The sequence below is a fragment of the Phaseolus vulgaris genome, chromosome 10, assembly GCF_000499845.2.
Source record: "Phaseolus vulgaris cultivar G19833 chromosome 10, P. vulgaris v2.0, whole genome shotgun sequence".
NCBI classification, from domain to species: domain Eukaryota; kingdom Viridiplantae; phylum Streptophyta; class Magnoliopsida; order Fabales; family Fabaceae; genus Phaseolus; species Phaseolus vulgaris.
Window position 1 is genome coordinate 35141992 of NC_023750.2, and position 20062 is coordinate 35162053.

At 35.6% G+C, this 20062-nt stretch overlaps 1 protein-coding gene across 5 annotated transcripts; it reads right to left on the reverse strand.

Moving 5' to 3' along the window:
• Positions 1 to 741: 741 nt before the first annotated feature.
• On the reverse strand, positions 742 to 20016 carry LOC137818925 (two-component response regulator ARR14-like). Of its 5 annotated transcripts, none has more exons than XM_068622586.1 (9): positions 19700 to 20016; positions 18831 to 19582; positions 15487 to 18730; positions 11292 to 11458; positions 3021 to 3173; positions 2545 to 2919; positions 2383 to 2456; positions 1075 to 1673; positions 742 to 970 (listed from the first exon to the last, which is right to left on the reverse strand). In XM_068622586.1, coding segments are annotated over exons 4-9 (1341 nt in total). In that variant the 5' UTR covers positions 11431 to 11458; positions 15487 to 18730; positions 18831 to 19582; positions 19700 to 20016; the 3' UTR covers positions 742 to 969. The 5 variants fall into 5 exon arrangements, with proteins under 5 accessions (XP_068478687.1, XP_068478686.1, XP_068478688.1 ...); XM_068622585.1 differs by having other exon boundaries at positions 11292 to 11791; XM_068622587.1 differs by having other exon boundaries at positions 11292 to 18730; positions 18831 to 18937.
• Positions 20017 to 20062: the final 46 nt, after the last annotated feature.

A 20062-nucleotide genomic window follows, 5' to 3' on the forward strand; every position in this document is an offset into this window, starting at 1 on the left:
AAATATATTCCATAATTAATGAGAGATGATCTTATAAACTTCTTAGATGCATATAAAGTTGAACCCCAATTCTAGATTTGTCATAAAAGCTAGGACCATTTTCACCGTCACATATGATTGTTGTACGTATTAAAAAAAAGTCTAAATTGCTTATAAATTAAATGTTTGGATTGTAAAATTGAAAAATATGTTTTAAATAATACACTTTAAAATATATTTTCGAATTCAGAAATAAATTCTACATTACACGATTACGAAGTCTAGAGTAATCTTTGAATTGTATAATATAAAATATATTTTATAATTCTGAATTACAGATAAATTTTTGAATTATAGAGAACCTCTACAATTATGAAGGAGCAAAAAGAAAGTATGGGATTACTAAAAGAAACTGTTCTATTTATAAATTTATTTCACGAGCATAAGAAACAATTAACTGATCTGGTACTTCAATTTAATTCTTCAAAGTTTAATAAGGATTATCTACCTTGTGAAATAGATTTAAAATTCTTAGTTAAAAACTGTTATACTAATTTATTAAATTGTAAAATTACAAGTGTTAGATGAAATAAACATAAAAATAATATCTACAAGTAATAAAAGACAGAATGGAATGATAAAATCCTTTCAAGGTAAAACAAAAGCAAAATGTATATTTAATAAACCCTAAACCCACACTTAGAAAAAAAAATACAGGTATGAAACCCAAGTCCTCATTTGAAATAGCATTTCAGAAAATGCTTCAAGAAAATAAAAACAAGTTTGTCATTAAAGATAATTAATATGGTCAATCAAACATTTCAGTTAGTGAAGCCTACAAATTCTCAAACATACTAAAATGAAAATGAGTATGACTTCTGATAAGACAATTCTATATCCAAAAGTACAAAAAAGACCTACAAATCATCATATAAACTCTATTTTCTTAAGTCCTCCACAGCTTCAAGCAACAGCATTACTCAGCAATTCTCTACACAAGTCAACAAAAAAAAAAGGATAAGAAAGGAGAATAGCCTAAATGATAATAGGAACCAAAGAAAATGTAACATCATGAAGATACATGCATATTCGTACCAGGGATTATACATTGATAAGCAGATATTTAAATCCTCATCACTAAACTTCTGAGTTCCATTAGGAGGGTAAAAAATTTCATCTGTTTTGGCCCCAGAAATGCCATGTTCTTTTCCATCTGATGGTAAAAGAGGAATGGGAAGTGGTGGTGGAAATTGTTGGCACATGTCCTTGGATAACAGTGTTGAAAAATCCATTTCACTTTGTACTGAAAGATCATCCACACAATAGATACATGTGTCCTCACTGAAAACTTTTCCATCCATAGCATTTTCAGTCCCTTGGACCCCACTAACATTGTTCATAAATTCACCAGAGCCAGATGTGTAGCGTGCAGCACCATATGGTTCCCGCTGCTGTAGATAGAATCGATTTTGACCGAAAGTTGATGTCTGATCACTTGAATTTAGAAAATCAAGTAAAGGGTTATGTAGAGAATGCCGATGCATGCAATCACAGATATGAATATGACGGTTGTGCAATTGACGCCTTTTCCTGCTATCATTGTAATTCTGAAACAGATGCTGCAATCCCATATTCAAATCAGATGAATGTACATTGTTGTACTGTTGAATTGGATTAGCTTGTTCCAAATATTGCTGAAATAGATAAATATACATATAGGTTATGATTCAAATACAACATCATAATGCTTAAACAAGTGGAGACTAACTTGCAGTGTGGTGAAATAATTACTAGGGCTGCGTCAGCTAAATCATATAGGAATCTAAAAATATAAGTTGCAAATCTAGAAATAGAGTATGAAAATTTAGAGAGAGAAAGAGAGTATGCTTCTGTCATTGAATATTGAATGGTGAAAAAGGAAAGGAGAAAATGCTGTCATCCAAAAGTCTCCCCTTCAAAAATTTGTACAAGAGAGAAAAATGCGAAGAAACATGAAGGCTTTTTCCCTATTATATTTCCTTACTATTGCAGATAATCTTGCCACTATAATCCCTGAGAAGATCTATGAATACTTTGTAACTAACTGCATAACCTCCTCACTTTCCTGAACACAATCAATTTTGAAACAAAACTCCAAACTATAGTATTTAGCAGCTTCATAAAACTAGGAAATGAAATAAAACTGAAGCCACATTGCCCACTTTTAATAAACACAACTAACTTCAAGTATTTTGAAATACCTTGATGCAGCAGTAAAGTTGCTGTCATATGACTTGGTGATCATGGATTCAATAACAAAAACAAACTCTTCACTCACAGGCCATGGTATAAGGCTGCATACGTAAAAGGGAATTTCTAGAAAAGAGTTAAATAAGGACACATGCACCCTTGAAAAGAACAAACCTGGAAATGGCTTTCAATGTTCTGTATTGCAAGTCCTGGTACATTCCTAAGCTGGTTTCTTTGATTTGGTGGAGCTTTTCACAAGACAGCAAGTGTTACTCTTATAGCGGGCAGCTACAGCAGAAATGGCAAATAAATAAATAAAATCAAGTCCAAACTTACCACTGGTTCCAGCCAATTCACCTCCGAAGAAATTCATATGTGAATCATGAGTCCGGCTAAGCCTCTTCCTACCCAGCATTAATGATTCACTTTGTTTTCCACCTATTTTATGTTTATGTTCTTCAATTATTACACTCCGGGGAGTCTGTCCTCCTGTGTTCATGAATGACTGACATTCTCTATTGTTGTTTGCAATAATTTCCTGTGACTGAATCCCCCCAAAGCCCTCTACACCCCCAGTTACAATTCTTCCATCTTCTATCTGCCACAAGACATACTTCCAGAGACTGCTTAGATCAGAAATCTTAAGTGGCTTTTGAAAATACAGTTTAGATCCTAACAGCTCCGTGGGAGTGTTATTATTAGCAGTCATAACTACAGAAATAATGAACAGACAGTGTCAGTTAAAGATTGAAATCATGAATGACATTTGTGGTTACAAGTAAAACAAGCCAAAGACAATTTGAGAACTTAACGGAAATATGGCATGGTTGATAATTCTCTTATTTTCTGAGTCAGCAAACCTATTTCCATGTCAGGTAAGTGAACCTCAATAAGTGCAAGGTTAAGCTCATTCCTCTTCTCCTCAACAATGAATAATGCCTCAGAAGCAAGTGAAGCGGTCACAACTAGTAGTACAAGAAAGTTGGAAAAGTTTAAATATAAATCAATCCAAAACAATAATTATATAACGTGAAGTGCATTAACTATGAGGAAATAACACCTTCATAGTTTTTGCACCAACTAATAAAATTAAAAACAACTTTGCTATACAACAATATGTAATCAAATCATACGATAATCTCCCAAGAGAAAGATCCATGTACGCACAATGTATATTATCCGACAAACCAAAAGTGCAACTCGACTCTAATTCTTGCAAAACAGATGTTGGCTATGACATAGTTGTTGCTGTATTAAGTAGTGGAAACAAGCTCTGCCATTCACCAGAAAGTCAAACACTCTTTCTCCTTTGCACAAGATACCACGTCAAGATCACTTGTTATTTCAAGAAAAGCACAAATATTGTTGATCCCAACTGTCCCCTTTTCAGGTGGTATAAAATGGAGTCTCATAAGATCAAGAATAGAAGAGAACAAAACATTTGTTTGTGTTAGATATTATTATATATAATTAGATATTATTTGATATTAAGATATTAATCAGCTTTTGATCAATGAACCCTTTTCAGGTTTAAGGAGAATTGGATTTGACTCAAGTTAAGTGTACTAGTATAAAAGAAGTTGAATTTTGTGCTTGGTTTTTCTTATTGTTTTTTAGAACCCCTGGATGCAGTCCTTAGCACTTTCTGAACTTATATTTGTTCTGAAAAAGCTGTTAAGTTTTATCTCTATACTAACACATTATTCAGAACCCCTTCTAGTGTTTTCTTTGCATTTCAGTGGGACTTCCAAAACCTTAATTTTGTATTTACAATTGCAAAATCTTAAAACCTTATTTACAAATGCAGTTGCAAACCACAATTTAAAATCTTGACTAGCCCAATTGAAACAATCTATTAATATAGTCTACCTTTGTATTAAACAATAAAGAGTAAATTATACTCGCAACACTTTTGTTTTGTTAATATTCAGTCTGACACTCCTTTTTCTGAACCTTCAAAACACTCCTTCCTTAATTGATTGATTTTTGTTAGAGTTCACCCCTAGAGTTGAAACGGCATTTGTTCTGTAAAGAGAAAAAGAAACATGATTGCCATGTGTTGTGTTACATTTCTTTTTTTCTTTCAAAATTGCCTCCATCCCTTCTTTAATCAGTTTCCAAAAACCCAGAATATCAAATATCATAAAAATGGAGACTAGTGAGAGTTTTCCACATTTGCATCTCCCACCTTCCATGATCATTTCATCTTCCCACAAAAAAACCCTTTGAACTCCCAAGCTCCAAGCTCATAAATTTCAAACCCTACTAAACCCATTTCAGTACCGGAAACCAAAATTTCAATTTTCCATTTCTGTTAGGACAGAAAATAAGGAAAAGACATGGAAGGTGTATTATAGGAGAAATGTAAAAAATAAAGGTTAAGGGAGTGGTTAGTTAGTTGGTTAAGGTTGGTCTTTAAATAAAGACCAACCGGTTTAGGGAAGTGGGATGATTTTTTTATTATAGTTTTGTTGACAGGAGAAGTCCAGTGTGAAAGGAATAATTGTTTCCTTTGTGAAAGTTCTAATTGTACAGTCTGTAGAAATAAACAAAGGTTATTCAGTATTTCTATGTGTTCTTGGCGTATCTTTGGTTGCTTGTTTTGGGTTCGTAACAATTTGGTCCGACTTGCCGGATCCAAGAGGAAGTCAGAGGTGAAGGAAGTGAGGATGGAACAGAGGACAGTTGCGTTGGAGAAATTAACCAGCGAACAAGGAAGGTTGACAGCGGAAATGAGGGCAAACATTAACGGGTTAAAAGAGAGAATTATGGACATAAAGGAAATGCTGCAGAACCTCAAGAAGGGGGACAAATTGTCTGACGGAGGAGAGAGCTCGGTGAACGGGGAAGAAAGAAGGGAAGACCGGTCCAGGCACGAGAACAAATCGGATGTGGACGAGGAAGGAGAGTTGAAACCGTGGTCCAGGAGGGTGGAATTACCTATTTTTGAGGGAGTGGACCTGATGGGGTGGCTGGCCAGAGCCGAAATTTTTTTCGAAGTGCAGAATGTCTCAACCCGGGAAGGTTGCAGCTGGCTTTCATCAGCATGGAAGGCAAAGGCAGTTCTTGGTTCACTTTTTGGAGAAAGAATTCCAAGAACCATTTTTTGGAGGAGTTTTCCATGGCATTGAATCGGAGGTTTGGGGGAAAGGAAAAGAGATCCGTTTTTGAGAAGCTGGCCAAACTCAAACAGAACGGGAGAGTTGAGGATTACATTCAAGAATTTGAGGGGTTAGTCTCACAAGCGCCAAAGACAGGGAAGGAGAAGTTGCTGGGTTATTTTTTTGTTACATTACAACCCAAGATTTGGAACCAGATCAGACCCCATGATCCTAAAGAGGTGATGAGAGCAATGGAGATTGCTTTAGATGTTAAGGAGGCCTTCAATGAAGAAAAAGGTGGCAGCAGTGGGTACAGGAATACGGCTTCGTTTGGGCGTTCGAGAATAACAGGCCGCACAGAATTGTATAGGGGAAACAGTGGGCCGATGTCCTCTAGTGTGGCTAGCAATACAAGAAAGGAGACTTCCTCCTCAAGCAGAGGTTCGGCCAAGGGAAGGCTCAAGGAACAAGGGGTCCAAGACACTCCCCTACCCGGAGTATGTGAGACGAAGGGAAGAAGGAAGATGCTTCCACTGTGGAGGGGTGTACAGTCCAGGGCATCCCTGTCCAAGAAGAATTTGAGGGTAATCATTTATGTAGAAGATGAGGGAGGCCCGACGGAGGAAAATCATGGGTTGTTGGGGCAAATTGAGGAGAATTTAGATGATGAAGAAGAGAGGGAGTATCGACAAATGGATCTGTCCATTTTTTCTGCTGGGGTCTAACACAACCTCATACCATGAAATTACAAGGGACAGTGAAAAGTAGAACAACAATGATGTTAATTGATAGTGGGGCTAGTCACAATTTCATCTCTGCAGCGTTGGTTAGTCAGTTGGGATTACATGTGGAACCCACACCAACGTATAATGTGAGGCTAGGGAATGGCCATAAAAAGACAGCAAGTGGGTGTTGTCCTGAGGTAGAGGTACATCTGGGAAACTATATGATCAAGGAGACCTTTTTCCTATTTGAGCTAGGGGGCGGACGTGATACTGGGGGTGGCATGGTTGGCAACTTTGGGGGAAGTGAAAGTAAATTGGAGGATGTTAACCATGAATTTTTGCATTGAAGGTAAAAAGGTGCACATCAGAGGAGACCACAAGTTAGCCAGAACGTTGGTGACTCCGAAAGCACTCAAAAAAGAGGAGATCGAAGCTGTGTCCCTTGTATGGGGAATAGAAAGCGTTGACCAGTCAAGCCCAAATCAGTCCAGGAGTATCCAGGAGCTCACTGGGTTAACATTGTCACAAACAGCGGGTTTGAACAACGTCTTGAAGGAGTATGAGGGGGTTTTTGAAGAACCCAAACAACTACCACCCAACAGAGAGATTGACCATAAAATTCCGATTAAAGCAGGGGTAGTCCTATCAATGTGAGACCTTATAGATAACCCCATTTGCTGAAGACGGAGATAGAGAAACAGGTTGAGGAAATGATGAAGATCGGGATAATCAGACCAAGTAATAGTCCTTACTCTAGTTCGGTGATCCTCGTAAAGAAGAAGGATGGCAGCTGGAGATTTTGTGTGGACTACAGGGCCTTGAATAAGGCAACCATCCCGGATAAATTTCCTATGGTGATAGAAGAATTGTTAGACAAATTGTATGGGGCACACTATTTTTCCAAGGAGGATCTGAGGGCAGGGTATCACCAGATCTGCATGCATGAATCAGATATACAAAAGACCGTTTTTCGTACCCACCATGGTCATTATGAATCACTAGTTATGCCTTTTGGACTAACTAATGCGCCTGCCATTTTTCAGTGCACCATGAATGGCATTTTACATGCGTATTTGAGGAAGTTTGTTTTGGTTTCTTTGATGATATTGTGATTTACAGCAGAACCTGAGAGGAACACCTGACACACCTGGAGTCGATTCTAAAGACTCTGCAACACCACCAGTTCTACGCAAATCACAAGAAATGTGAATTTGGCAAGCAAGAGGTGCAGTATTTGGGACACGTCATTTTGGGACAAGGGGTTCAAATGGATCCTTAGAAAATTTCAGTCATCTTATAGTGGCCAATACCCAAATCTTTGAAAGCTTTAAGAGGATTTTTGGGCCTTATGGGGTCTATAGGAGATTCATTTATAACTATGGAAGAATGGTCAGGTCCCTGACGCAGTTGCTAAAAAAGGGAAATTGTGTGGACAGCAGAAAGCACGGAAGCCATGCAACAGTTGAAAACAACAGTCACAACAGCCCTGGTGTTGATGATGTCAAATTTCAGCCAACCTATCTGCATCAAATGCAATGCGTCTGGAACAGGCATAGGAGCGGTGCTATCTCAGAAAAAACAACCAATTGTTTTTTTCAGTAAAGCTTTGGCCGAAACTTCCCTAACAAAGTCAATATACGAAAAAAAAATTAATGGCTTTGGTGTTAGCCATTCAGCACTGGAGACCATATATGCTAGGACAGAAATTCACGGTCTACACAGACCAAAAGAGTCTAAGGTACCTACTTGAACTTAGAATCACCACCCAAAACCAACAGAGTTGGTTAGCAAAGTTGTTGGGGTATGACTTTGACATTGTGTACAAACCTAGAGCGTCCAATACGGTGGCAGACGCTCTGTCACGAAGATTGGAGGAAGAGGAAGAAGGAGCAGTGGAGATCAATGTCTTGTCCAAACCTTATTGGAGGTACATTGAATTAGTGGAAGAAGAAAATCAGCAGGACCGTATTTTAAAGAAGATCATGGAGGAATTAAGAAGCAATTCTGAGGCACACGGGAATTATACCCTGAAAAATGGGAGACTTCATTACAAGGGTCGGATGGTGTTATCGGCATCCTCGAGTTGGATTCCCAGGTTATTACACGAATACCATACTACACCAATGGGTGGACACTCAGGAATTTTTCGCACATACAAAAGAATAGCCTAGTCGCTGCATTCGATGGGCATGAAGAAGACTATCATTAACTATATCCACGCATGTGCGGTGTGCCAACAAAATAAATATCAAGCTTGTTCGCCACAAGGACTACTTCAACCCTTACCAATTCCTAAAGCAGTTTGGGAGGAGATAAGTATGGATTTTATTATCAGACTTCCTAAATCATGCAGGAAGGACACAATTTTGGTGGTAGTGGATCACCTTAGTAAGTATGGTCATTTTATCGCTCTTAAACACCCGTATTCAGCTAGAACTATCACGGAGGTGTTTGAAGGAGATAGTGAGATTGCATGGCATTCCAACATCTATCGTAAGTGACAGAGATTCAACATTTCTAAGCCTGTTTTGGAAAGAATTATTTAAGTTGCAAGGGACGACGCTGAAGATGAGCATTGCATATCACCCCGAAATGGACGATCAAACAGAACTCAAAATAACAAAAAATTCAAAAGATAAATATTCTTTAGCATTATCACTTTTAAGTATTTTGATGTCTTGTCCAAATTGATTTTTTATTTCATTCAAGAAAGATTTATAGACAAAAATTCGGAAAAATCTTTCATCAATAAACTAAGTACATCTAGAGTATTCATCAATGAAGGTAACAAAATATCAAAATCCAAAAAATGTAATGCAACTTGGACGCTAAATGTCAAGTGAATGATAGAAAAAACATATTTACATTTTGACTCGTTTCGCTTGGTAAAAGAGGATCCAACATGTTTTCAAGCATGGTAGTTGAATCGAGATACAAATAGTGTATCGGAGAGCTGATTTTCTGAATCGTGAATCATAAGATTCATAAACATTAACAAATGTAACATGTAATTAAATATACAAGATAAGTAAACATGCAAAGATGTAATTATCATAGTCATTCATATTTCATCATCTTCCTCTCCAACATCTACATCACTCAAGTCATCTTCATCTTCTATTAAAAGTTCTTCTTCAATGTCTTCCTCATCTCCTATGGATTTTCATTTTTATTGGTCTTAGTATTTAAATTTCTAGGACCTATATTAGAAAAATAAAAACAAATAAATTTAATTAGTTCTAGTTTGTTGAGCTTTCAAGTTCTGAGTTGTAGAAGTTCTAAATAAAAATAATGCCTTCGTCTCGCACCGCGCCTCAGCAATTGCACAATTTCACAGAGCTGATGTTCATGTTGTCTGGTGCCGCGCCTCCTACTGTCACGAGTCTGATGGTCGTCGTTGTTGGAGGAGATGAGATGAGGTTCGTGTAGCAAAGGAGAAAAGGTTCACGTGGTAAAAATTTTAAAATTAGGGTTTTTAAATTCCAATTTATTATTTGATACAAAACAAAACGATTCAACGATTCGCACGATACAGTTGCGATACGGGAGCAAAAACGATTATTCCTGCGATTCGTATCATGGGAGGCATGAACTGTATCATTTCGTGCGATTTGTATAGTGAATTGCAAGATACTTACTACCATGTTTCCAAGTTGACACAACTCACTTTAGGACTTGAAGTTTACTAAGGTCAAGAACCATTTGTTTTAATTTTGAGAAATGTGGATGACCCAAACAATCATGAAAAAGTTTAAGAGAAGGAGAGGCAAGGCAAGACACAAAGGATCTAGTCCCAAAATAATACAATCATGTACACTCATGCCTTCACCAATCAGCCGACTTGTACCATTCTCCTGTATAACAAATTAATTGGCATTAAAGGTTATTGCACAATTTAAAGACATGGCTAATTGACTTAAAGAGATAAGGTTATAAATAAAACAAAGTTCAAGTTTAAAGAAGGAAGGAGAAAGGGAAACTTGACCAATTCCCTAAGAAGCAACTTTGGATCTATTCGCTAAGACTATGAGGTAAGGAAATTTAGGAGAAGACATAGAAGAGAGCAAGGACGTATTATAAAAAATATGATCATAAGCACTTGAGTCAATTATCCATGGATTTGCCATGCATTGTGAGATGCAGGTTGTGGAAAACTAGGATATATGGAAGATTACGCTTGGATGCTGGATTTTGACCTCAAGTATTCTTGGCCAAGAAACCAAGGTTCAAAAGAGACCAAGATAAATAAGTTTTACCATTTAGTTTTTCCAAAGTAATTATTGGATACCAAGAAATCAAGCGGCCAGGTCCAACAAATACGTGTTCCATAGCTCGAACAAAAATCCATGACAGAGAAAAGAGGGGAGAAGCCACCTAAGGAGAAGATGCTGATGAAACTGATGATGACACGAGGATGTTTCGGTGAATGAAGGGCGGTGCATGGACTGCACACGCGTTACAGAATCGTGTAGAGAAGTGGCGGGTGAGGAGAACTAGCTTCCATGACCAGTTGGGTTGGGCTCACTCAAAAAGGCACTCCAAATCCAGTGGTCACCGAAGGAAAACAGCAAACAGCAGCAGCGGACGGCAGCCAGAGACGTAGGCAGTGGTGGTAAACACTTTGTCACCATACACGACAGGCAGAATGGCATCGACCCGCTTTAATACCAACTTAAAGTGAAAAAATGTTTAAGAGATCTCAACTTGGATCTCACTTTTTATTCATGTCATATATTTACAAGGATTATATACTTACACAGAAGCTTAAGGAAATAGAAAAAAAGAAACCCCTAGCATACTAAGTCTCAGATAGATACAACACAAATTGCTCAGAAGATAATATAAACTATTCTAACAGATAGATTGGTCATTTAACATCAAAATAAAACTGACAACCTAGTGTTGTTAAATGAATTGAGATAAAAGTTTAACAAACAACAGAGGAGTCTCGAAAGTAATATTAACAAAACTAATAAAACACAACGGGTGTGAAGGTAGTTCACCAAACAATGAACATTGTTGACTAACAGCACAAAGATTATGAATGTGATTAGTTTATCTTCACTTCATTCACTACAAATAATCATTTTCACTTTCAAATATTAGTTTATCATCACTTGATTACAACAAATAATCATACTGACTTTCAAAATCATTGTGGAACATCTGAAATTTATTTAGGTTGCAAAAAATTCAAATGCAATTAAACCGAATATAAGCTTTTAGCTTTTAGAAATATGTGTTCACTGCCACTTACCTTCATATCCAAGGGTATGAAGCATTCTTGACACAGCTGCAAGGCATCTGAAGTTGCTATCTAGGACCAAAACTTTCAAACCCAGTACTGGACAATAGTATTTCTTTGAATCAATTGATTGGAACTTGTATCTGTCCATTTTAGAGAGTATAATACAGGAAGTATATCTGATTCAAAAAATTGTTGAGTGAGAACAAGCAAGGAGATTTTACATTTATACATATCACATTAACCAAATATATTGTCTATAAAGCATTTTTAGCTATAAGCCCTTAATTGTATAACATTAATCAAGCTGTTTTCTGCTTATCAAAAACAAAATCAAGCTGTTTTCTCCTCCAAACCACAAAAGTCTCACAACATTCTGAACCCTCCAAGCAACTCTATTGTCTAGCCCCAAAACTTTCATACCCAGTAGCGAACAATAGTATTTTGTTGAATCAACTAATTTGGAACTTGTTTGCATCCATATTAGAGAGAGTATAATACAGGAAGTATATCTGGGTAAAAAAGTTGTTAAGTGAGAGCAAGAAAGGAGATTTTACATTTAAACATATCACAATAATCAACTATATTATTTAAAAAGTGCTTTTAGTAAATAACCTCTTAATTGTATAACATTAATCGAGCTGTTTTCTCCTCCTAACAACAAAAAATCCCTCACAACATTCTGAACTCTCTAACCAACTTTAAGAGGGAGACAAAAAATAGTTGAGATCCCCCCCCCCCCCCCCCCCCTAGCTGATGTGAACATGGAGTAATTGTCTATGCAAAAAACATGAGGCGGGAATAAAAAGTGATTCCTAGAAGACTTCCAAAAATGACACATGATGAATTGAATACACATCAGAATAAGAGGGATCCAGAGACTCTGTAAGGAAAAAACTGTAATGTTGAGCATAAATTCAAATGCATTTGATTGGTCTACCTAAATTACAACCCTTGATTTGAATTTCCGATTACATTATGAAGTAATATAATGAATTAAAAATAAGTATGATCTCCCATACTGCACATTGACTTTCAAGTTGTCATAGCACTTGAAATATTTTGAACTAAAGTATAAGCAGGCCAATCCTAAGGAAACCACAAAAAATCATACCAAAAAACTGTAAATGAAACAAAAAACAAATTTTTAATTCAATTTTGGGTCCAGTTTTGAAACCAAACGAAACTTCTACGCATATAGATAATTTTATTCATAAAATTAGCATACATTCATGCCCCTCTTTTTTTTTTTTATTAAAAGCAAGTATGTAATAACATCACCATGCTATCTACTATCCTAACTAGGTTGACCCCAAACAATACCAATCATCACAACATATTAGATATTATTAAAAGAAAAAAATCATATACATGATTAGGGGTGTGGGAAACCAAAGCAATCAACAAAAACTAAAAAACCTATAAAAAGGTAACTGATGTGTCCCTAGAAAAATCAATACTAAGAAAAGTAGGCATAACATTCCACCATAAGTCAGCGCATCTATTACCCTATATATATATATATATATATATATATGTGTGTGTGTGTGTGTGTGTGTGTGTGTGTGTGTGTGTGTGTGTAAACTTTCAAACCCATCTCCTTAAGCAGGGTCATACAATTTAACCACCTATTCAAAAGCCTCCAAGAAACAATAGTAAAAGTAGTAAATTCCTGAACTGCATTTGTACTATCACTATCAATAGCATTCATAAAGGCAAAAAGCTCTGCCTCAAAAGTCATCTGCCAACCAAGAGAATTACAAAAACAACCCATTATAGCAGCTCTATAATCTCAAAAAATACCACCACATGCTGCTCTCAAGAAGCCATCATTCACAACTGCTACATCTGTATTACACTTAACCCATTCACACTCCGGAGGTTCCCAATTAACTTGTATTACATGAGTTGCCTTCTTTGGATGACAATCAACTGAAAAAGCTTTGATAATACTAAATTCCTAATCAAAGAATTCATACTTCCACTGTTATGTTACCCACTATATTAACATAAGGATAGATCATATTCTTGATTCTTCACAAGATCTACCACATTCTCAAAATTCATTAAATTACATGTATACCAATATATGTGTAATAGCTGCAGACAACTCTAGCTTGAGCACTCCAATTATCTTGAAAAATAAATAGGATTGAATCAATGGAAGAGCAATCAATATTAATCTAAATTAAACCACTAAGCCAATTCAAAGTTTGACTGCCAAAGAACACTGAAAAAATAGATGTTGTGATGTTTCATTCTGCTGATAACAATGACAGCAAACAGAAACAATGTTGATCTGTCTTTTCCTTAAATTCTCATAAATATGAATCTTGGAATGAATTAATCTCCATAAGATTGCTGATTTTGATGGGGAAATAATAGGATTCCATATAAGTTTATATATTTATGAAATTACTATATTATTTTTCTTTTTATTCTTGATCTTATTCTATAAATTGCAGACTACTATTTTTAATGTTTATACATAGTTCTATATCACTGTTAATCAAATACAAGTTTTCTTGATAGGAATCATCATCTTCTAAATCCAAGTTTGCTTCTTTATCATCTTCATTACACTTATATTTGTAGATTTCCTTTTTGGAAATTGAAATCCAAAAATTATACTCTCCCCCAAAAAAGCCCTAATGTTATTATTCAAAGGGTTTTTTTATAGAATCAACCCATGGTGTTCCTATCCTATCTGCTCAGACCACTACAGAAAACCACTTTACTATGGAAACCCCTATAGCATGCAGGGGTCATTCAACTCGGCTATAGCTCACTCTTTAAAATCCTATATTGGATTAATGTATAGTTTATTTTATTATTATACATTGTGTCTTACATAACAAAAAAAAATCTTCATAAAAAATGCATAAAATAAATAAATAACATAGGATTTATTTAATTGAAACCACTTTAGACTAGATTGTGATGAATCATAATTGACTTGGATGACCGGTACAATAAAAAAATTGTGGAAGTGGAGTGAATTTTTTTTCTTCTCCAAATTTATCCAAGCCGACTTACAAATAAGACAAGGTTAACATCACCTGACACTATTTTGAAGTGATTCTCCAACCACATCATATCACTTTTTTGTCCCTCAATAGTCACAACACAACATAGATGTGACCACAACCATGACCTAAAATCTTATTAACAACAATTGTCAAAGGGAGCAGCAAAAGATTCGAGAAAATAATGTTTCACCTATATTCCATTTCATACAAATCAACTCGGATTAATTATACTATCAAGGGAACTCTTTTAATATTGATATTTAAAACGACTAACAGGGCATTTGGTTAGCCAAACATTTCATATTCTTGTTTTGATGGTCGGTGGTGGTGGTCGCCGACGGTCAATGGCGGTGGCAATAACGGTCAATGGTGCAAGGTGGTGGTGGTGGTCAATGGAGAAAAGACAAGGAAAAGAAAAAGTTGCAGCAATGAAGGCTGCCAAGGAAAATAATTACAGCAATGAAGGCTATCAAGGAAAATAATTACAGCAATGAAGGCTGCTAAAAAAAAATTGCAGAAGCAGAGTCTCCCAGATCAGGAGCTCTGATACCAAGTTGAAAGAGGTAATGAAAGCCAGAAATAATAGGTGTTTAAAGCTGTACAAATCAAATCAAATCAAATCACTAACAAATCTGTCCTAATAAATATAGAATGGAATCTGCACTTAATTATAACATAATTCTCCTGATTATGCAACATGATGTTCTAAGAATAGTTTTCATTTCAATTTTTGTTTTTAGCTCACCACCCACCACTATCAGGCATATCTAGCCTCATTTCTTACTTCAAAATGTGACTTGACACCAACTAGCCTCCAGAAAAGAGTTTATGGTCCTCTGGACAATGCCATAGTCATAAACATTGTCACCATGGCATCAAAGCTAGTGAAGGAACCATTAAAGAATTTGGAGGGAGTGATGGTTTGTTGGGGGTTTAGTAGCAGTGATGAGGGGCTCTAATGATTGCAATTGATGGGAAGACACAAGAAAATAGACAATGAAAAATAAATCCAAATTTTGGCATGTTTTTTAAGACATTTCAAAGAAAATGTTTTCTAATCTTCAATCAAACATATTTCTCCTTCTTTGGAAATAAACACAAAAAATGCTTAAAGTAAATATTCTCTAAAGGTGTCTGAACAGCCTTCAAAAGAAAAATAAAGAAACTTGGGAACTTACCTCAATTACTTGCAACAAATCGCTACTAAACTCCGCTGAACTTAATGATTCTTTCTAGGTACTGAGATCTTGTGCTCAAGCAAAAGAGCAGATGCGGCGGATCTGATGAAGAAGGCTTAGGGTTTGAAGCTGTGCACTTGCATTTAATACCGAAACTTCGGTAATTTTCTAGAGTAAAGTAAATAAATGCATATTTGACTTTAACTGACAAATACAAACAAAGAAATTAATTTAGATGATACAAACAAACCAAAAGTATGAAATTTCCATTCAAATTATGAATTCTTAGCTAAGTTTTTAATACAAATCATTAATCATATAAAGTTGTCAATTTGAAGACAATAAATAAAGCTAAAATCTATAATATAAATGATAAATGATATAGAGAAGCACTAAGAACACTCTCTAGTACACTCTCTTTCATTGGTTGAGATTTGTTGAAAACTACAAAATCAAGCGAGAGAAACGTTAAATAAGAGGTGGGTACCACACTTTTTTGTGATTTTCAATAAATTTAATTAATGCGGGTGTCAAAAAGAGTGCAATAGAGAGTGTGTTCCTAGCCTTTCCCAATGATGCATTTCGCTAGTTGGAGATCTCACATCAACTAGAGATATAGTCAAATTGTAAGATATAAGTGAGTGCAAACTCACCTTACAAATTGGTTTTGTATGGATTGAATTAGGCCTAAATCCACTTTCTAATATTGTATCAAAGCCTATCTTGGTAGGTTTGTTAAGTCTATCTTACCACCCACTACTATAATTTGGGGACAAGACTTTGTTTCACAAGACTAAATATAGCGAAACAAATACAATGCATAAAAGAGTGACAGTGTGAAATCCTTGTTTTAAGTAAGATGCATCCAGTAATGTCCCTACAATTCCTGCTGGTGTCAAAAAGAGTGCAATAGAGAGAGCGTGTTCCTAGCCTTTCCCAATGATGCATTTCGCTAGTTGGAGATCTCACATTAACTACAAATATAGTCAAATTGTAAGATATACGTGAGTGCAAACTTACCTTACAAATTGATTTTCTATGGTTGAATTAGGCCTAAATCCACTTTCTAATATTGTATCAAAGCCTATCTTGGTAGGTTTGTTAAGTCTATCTTACCACCCATTACTATAATTTGGGGACAAGACTCTGCTTCACAAGACTAAATATAGTGAAACAAAATACAATGCATAAAAGAGTGACTGTGAAATCCTTGTTTTAAGTAAGATGCATTCAATAATGTTCCTACAATTTCTTTTCATTGAACAATTTTTTTGTTTATTGACAAAATTTAGTTTTCTTAGCACGGGGATTCGAACCCATAACTGATCCCTCCCTACTTCCACTTTTACCACCAAGTCAACCTTATATATCCTTTCATTGAACAATCTATATTAAACTTATCATACATTTTGGTTTCTTTAATAAGAAATGGTGAAACAAAAGAAACAAAACTAAAAACAATGAAGAGATAATAATGCAATTTGTATAATTGACATGGAATTGCACTAATGCATCCATCTAAAAGTAATATTTGAAGTTACTTATGATTCATCATATGATATGAATGTTGGCTACCAAATTCATATTGAATCATATGATCATAATCATGAATCTTAAGAATCTGTAATCATGACTACAAGCATAAATATCACCTGACACGTGTCAATACCTGCTTCCATAATTTTTTACTTGAGAGATCTTAGGGAACCCAGTGATCACCCATCAGGCTAGCCAACACCTTGATGCATCGAGTTAAGTTCATTCAGATCACTTTGTATGGTCAAATTTCAAGAACCAGATCAAGGTCCAAATACATGGTGTAGCACTAGCATTAAATAATATCACCTAACTGAGAAACCAAATATCAAACACTTATGTATTGACTCATCACTTCTAATCTTCACCCAAATTGTTGGCAGAGGTCTGACCATAGGTGAAACCTAAAGACTCTAACCACTTCCTCTATAGGCGAGATGCTTACGTAGAAATATGTCATGGTGGAGATGAACCCAACCTCTTCCACTGAGAATTTCCATTTATGTATGGTAAGGCCATGAAATTACAGAGTAGCATTATCCGATGAAACTGAAGCACTCATACTAAGTTTTAGTTATTTTAAAACCATTGTCATGATAGGTAGAAAAATAGGTTGAATGATTTGTTGACAGGGTGCAAATTCTCTTTGACCTGCTGGATTAGTTATCTACAGTTTGATCCTTATCATCATTCATAGATACCAATAAAAGTTAGTGGTGGATTAAACTTTATCACACTTCAATCCCACTATTTAATTGGCCCTTGCCCAATATTATGGCTTAAGTTTTTCAATGAACAATCTTCTGATGATTAAAAGTTTTCGGTCAACAACAACATGAAATTTAAAGATCAATCTCTCATTTTATGACAGAGCTATCATTACTTGTAGAAAACACTAAACTCTACAATTTTGTAAAAGTAATGCCAATGCCAGTAACTCAGTTGACCGTGACATGATTGGTTGGAAAATTAAAAACAACCTAGCAACCATGTAAAGTTTCAATATCAAAACTAATTTTTTTGGTACAGATCGTATCAGAACTAACAGTAAAACCAATAATTTGACAACTTTATTTTATCATCACTGTACGCTCTTACGCCGTACAAATTCTTCTAAATGTAATTCCCTGGTTCTGGCTATATAAAAGACATACAGTATAATCTGGATATTAGTTTTAGATGGACAAGATCAAGAACTTGAAGACTAAGAATAACTGCTATATCAAAAAGAGAAAACTATATTCAAACTTGACTAAAAAAATAAAGAGAGAAACTGGTAAAATAATTGGATCTTGCCTCTGAAACTCCATCTAGAGCAGGGTGATGAAACCTGGTATTTGATTACATGCATTCACTAGCCTAAGATCTAGTATAACATAATTATAAAAAAAATTACTGTCACTTGTTAATGTTTCTCCTAAACTCCTAATGGTACTAGGAGATCCAAAGCACAACATGAGTTAGATAAAAGGAAACACTTCACACGTTTTGAAAGGTTAGAGCTTGAGACTTTCCTTGTTTTTCATATCCTTTTGAGGCCCACCCTTCACTGTCAAAGTTCTTGGATAGTTCTTCTCTTTGTTTTCACTGACTTGGGCTAGAATCTTGTCAGGTTTATCTGGTTACTTTTTGAGTTGGTGATGCTGATTTTTCATTTTCTTGGGAAAAATAATTGAACTCTTTCTTGTTTCCAAAAATCCTTCATGTCCTGCAAATTTAAAGGACCAAAAAATACTGTTAGACTCAAACTTGCAACAAAACAAAGAATAACATAAAGCAAAATACAAGTAAATTTAATATAGACAAACCTTTGACTTAGCAGTATAACAAATCTTGGCCATCTTAACTTCTCTGTTTTTCTCTTCTTTTTCCTTCAGTTATTTTCCCTTCAATGTCCTTTTTACTACCTGCTTCTCTAGAAAGACGTGCATATCATAGTAAACCAGATTTAGCTCACAGTCCAAGAGAGACACATGTAATTCAAATTTTATTCTTCACGAATCTATAATGCAACTCCTGACCCCCTAAACTCAATTACTCGACCCAGAACATAATAATGGAAGCAAAACACACACAAATCATCCAAAGAAAATTTTCCAATTTAGAAAAAAACAGTTAACCAACACTCCCAGAACAGAGAAAACTAATTAAATGATTAAATTGTTGTACCCAAACTATAAATATTTTTACAACTAATCCCCCTTCTTTTAAAAAATATTCACCACTAGTAATCCCCTATACATTTTTTCCCAGCCTATGATATTGAAACCCTTTTACCACCATTTCAACATCTATTTTCTTATTCACGAAAAGTGGTAGAACAGGCACCCTAAATACTATGGGTGTCAACAACATGCCCAGAGTGCCAACAAAAACCCTAACTAACTAAATAACTACAAGCTGTTGTATTGTATCAACAAGTCTGTATGCATCAAAACATCTTCTTCAAGAGGATTGCCCACCAAGCGGGAAAAGTGAGAGTGAGGGGATTCAAATCCACACCTCGAAAAGGTGAAAGTTTGTTTGAGATCCTCATTCTGTAATCACTTGCACGAACTCACTGTTGTCACCAACAAATTGATCGATTAAACTAAGTTATCGTCACTAGAATTTTCACAACTAAAGAAAGAAACGCAAGTAAAGTGAAGGCTAAACAGAAAAAGGCTAAACTAAATACCTGTTCGTGGCAAAGACAGAGACTTTGTGGTGGAGGAGAAGCACCCACAAGAGAGTCTTTGCAGTGGAACAAAAGCACCCAAAAGGGGTCCATTAAACGGCACTCATCTTGTTGCTCAGATTTTTTCTTGCCACTTGTCAATATCAACATCGGTGGCAACCATGGTTTTACATAGCAAGGTTAAAGCTTCTAAGACTGCATGTGATGGCATCAGCCACATTTTTCACAATGTCAACGATCAAGGATAGCAATAAACCACAACCTATGGCAGTAACCCTTTGATCAATCTGAATCTATGTTTGTGCCTTCTAAATTTGGATTATGTTCCTCCATAGTGATATAAAATGAAAGGCAGTTTCTTCC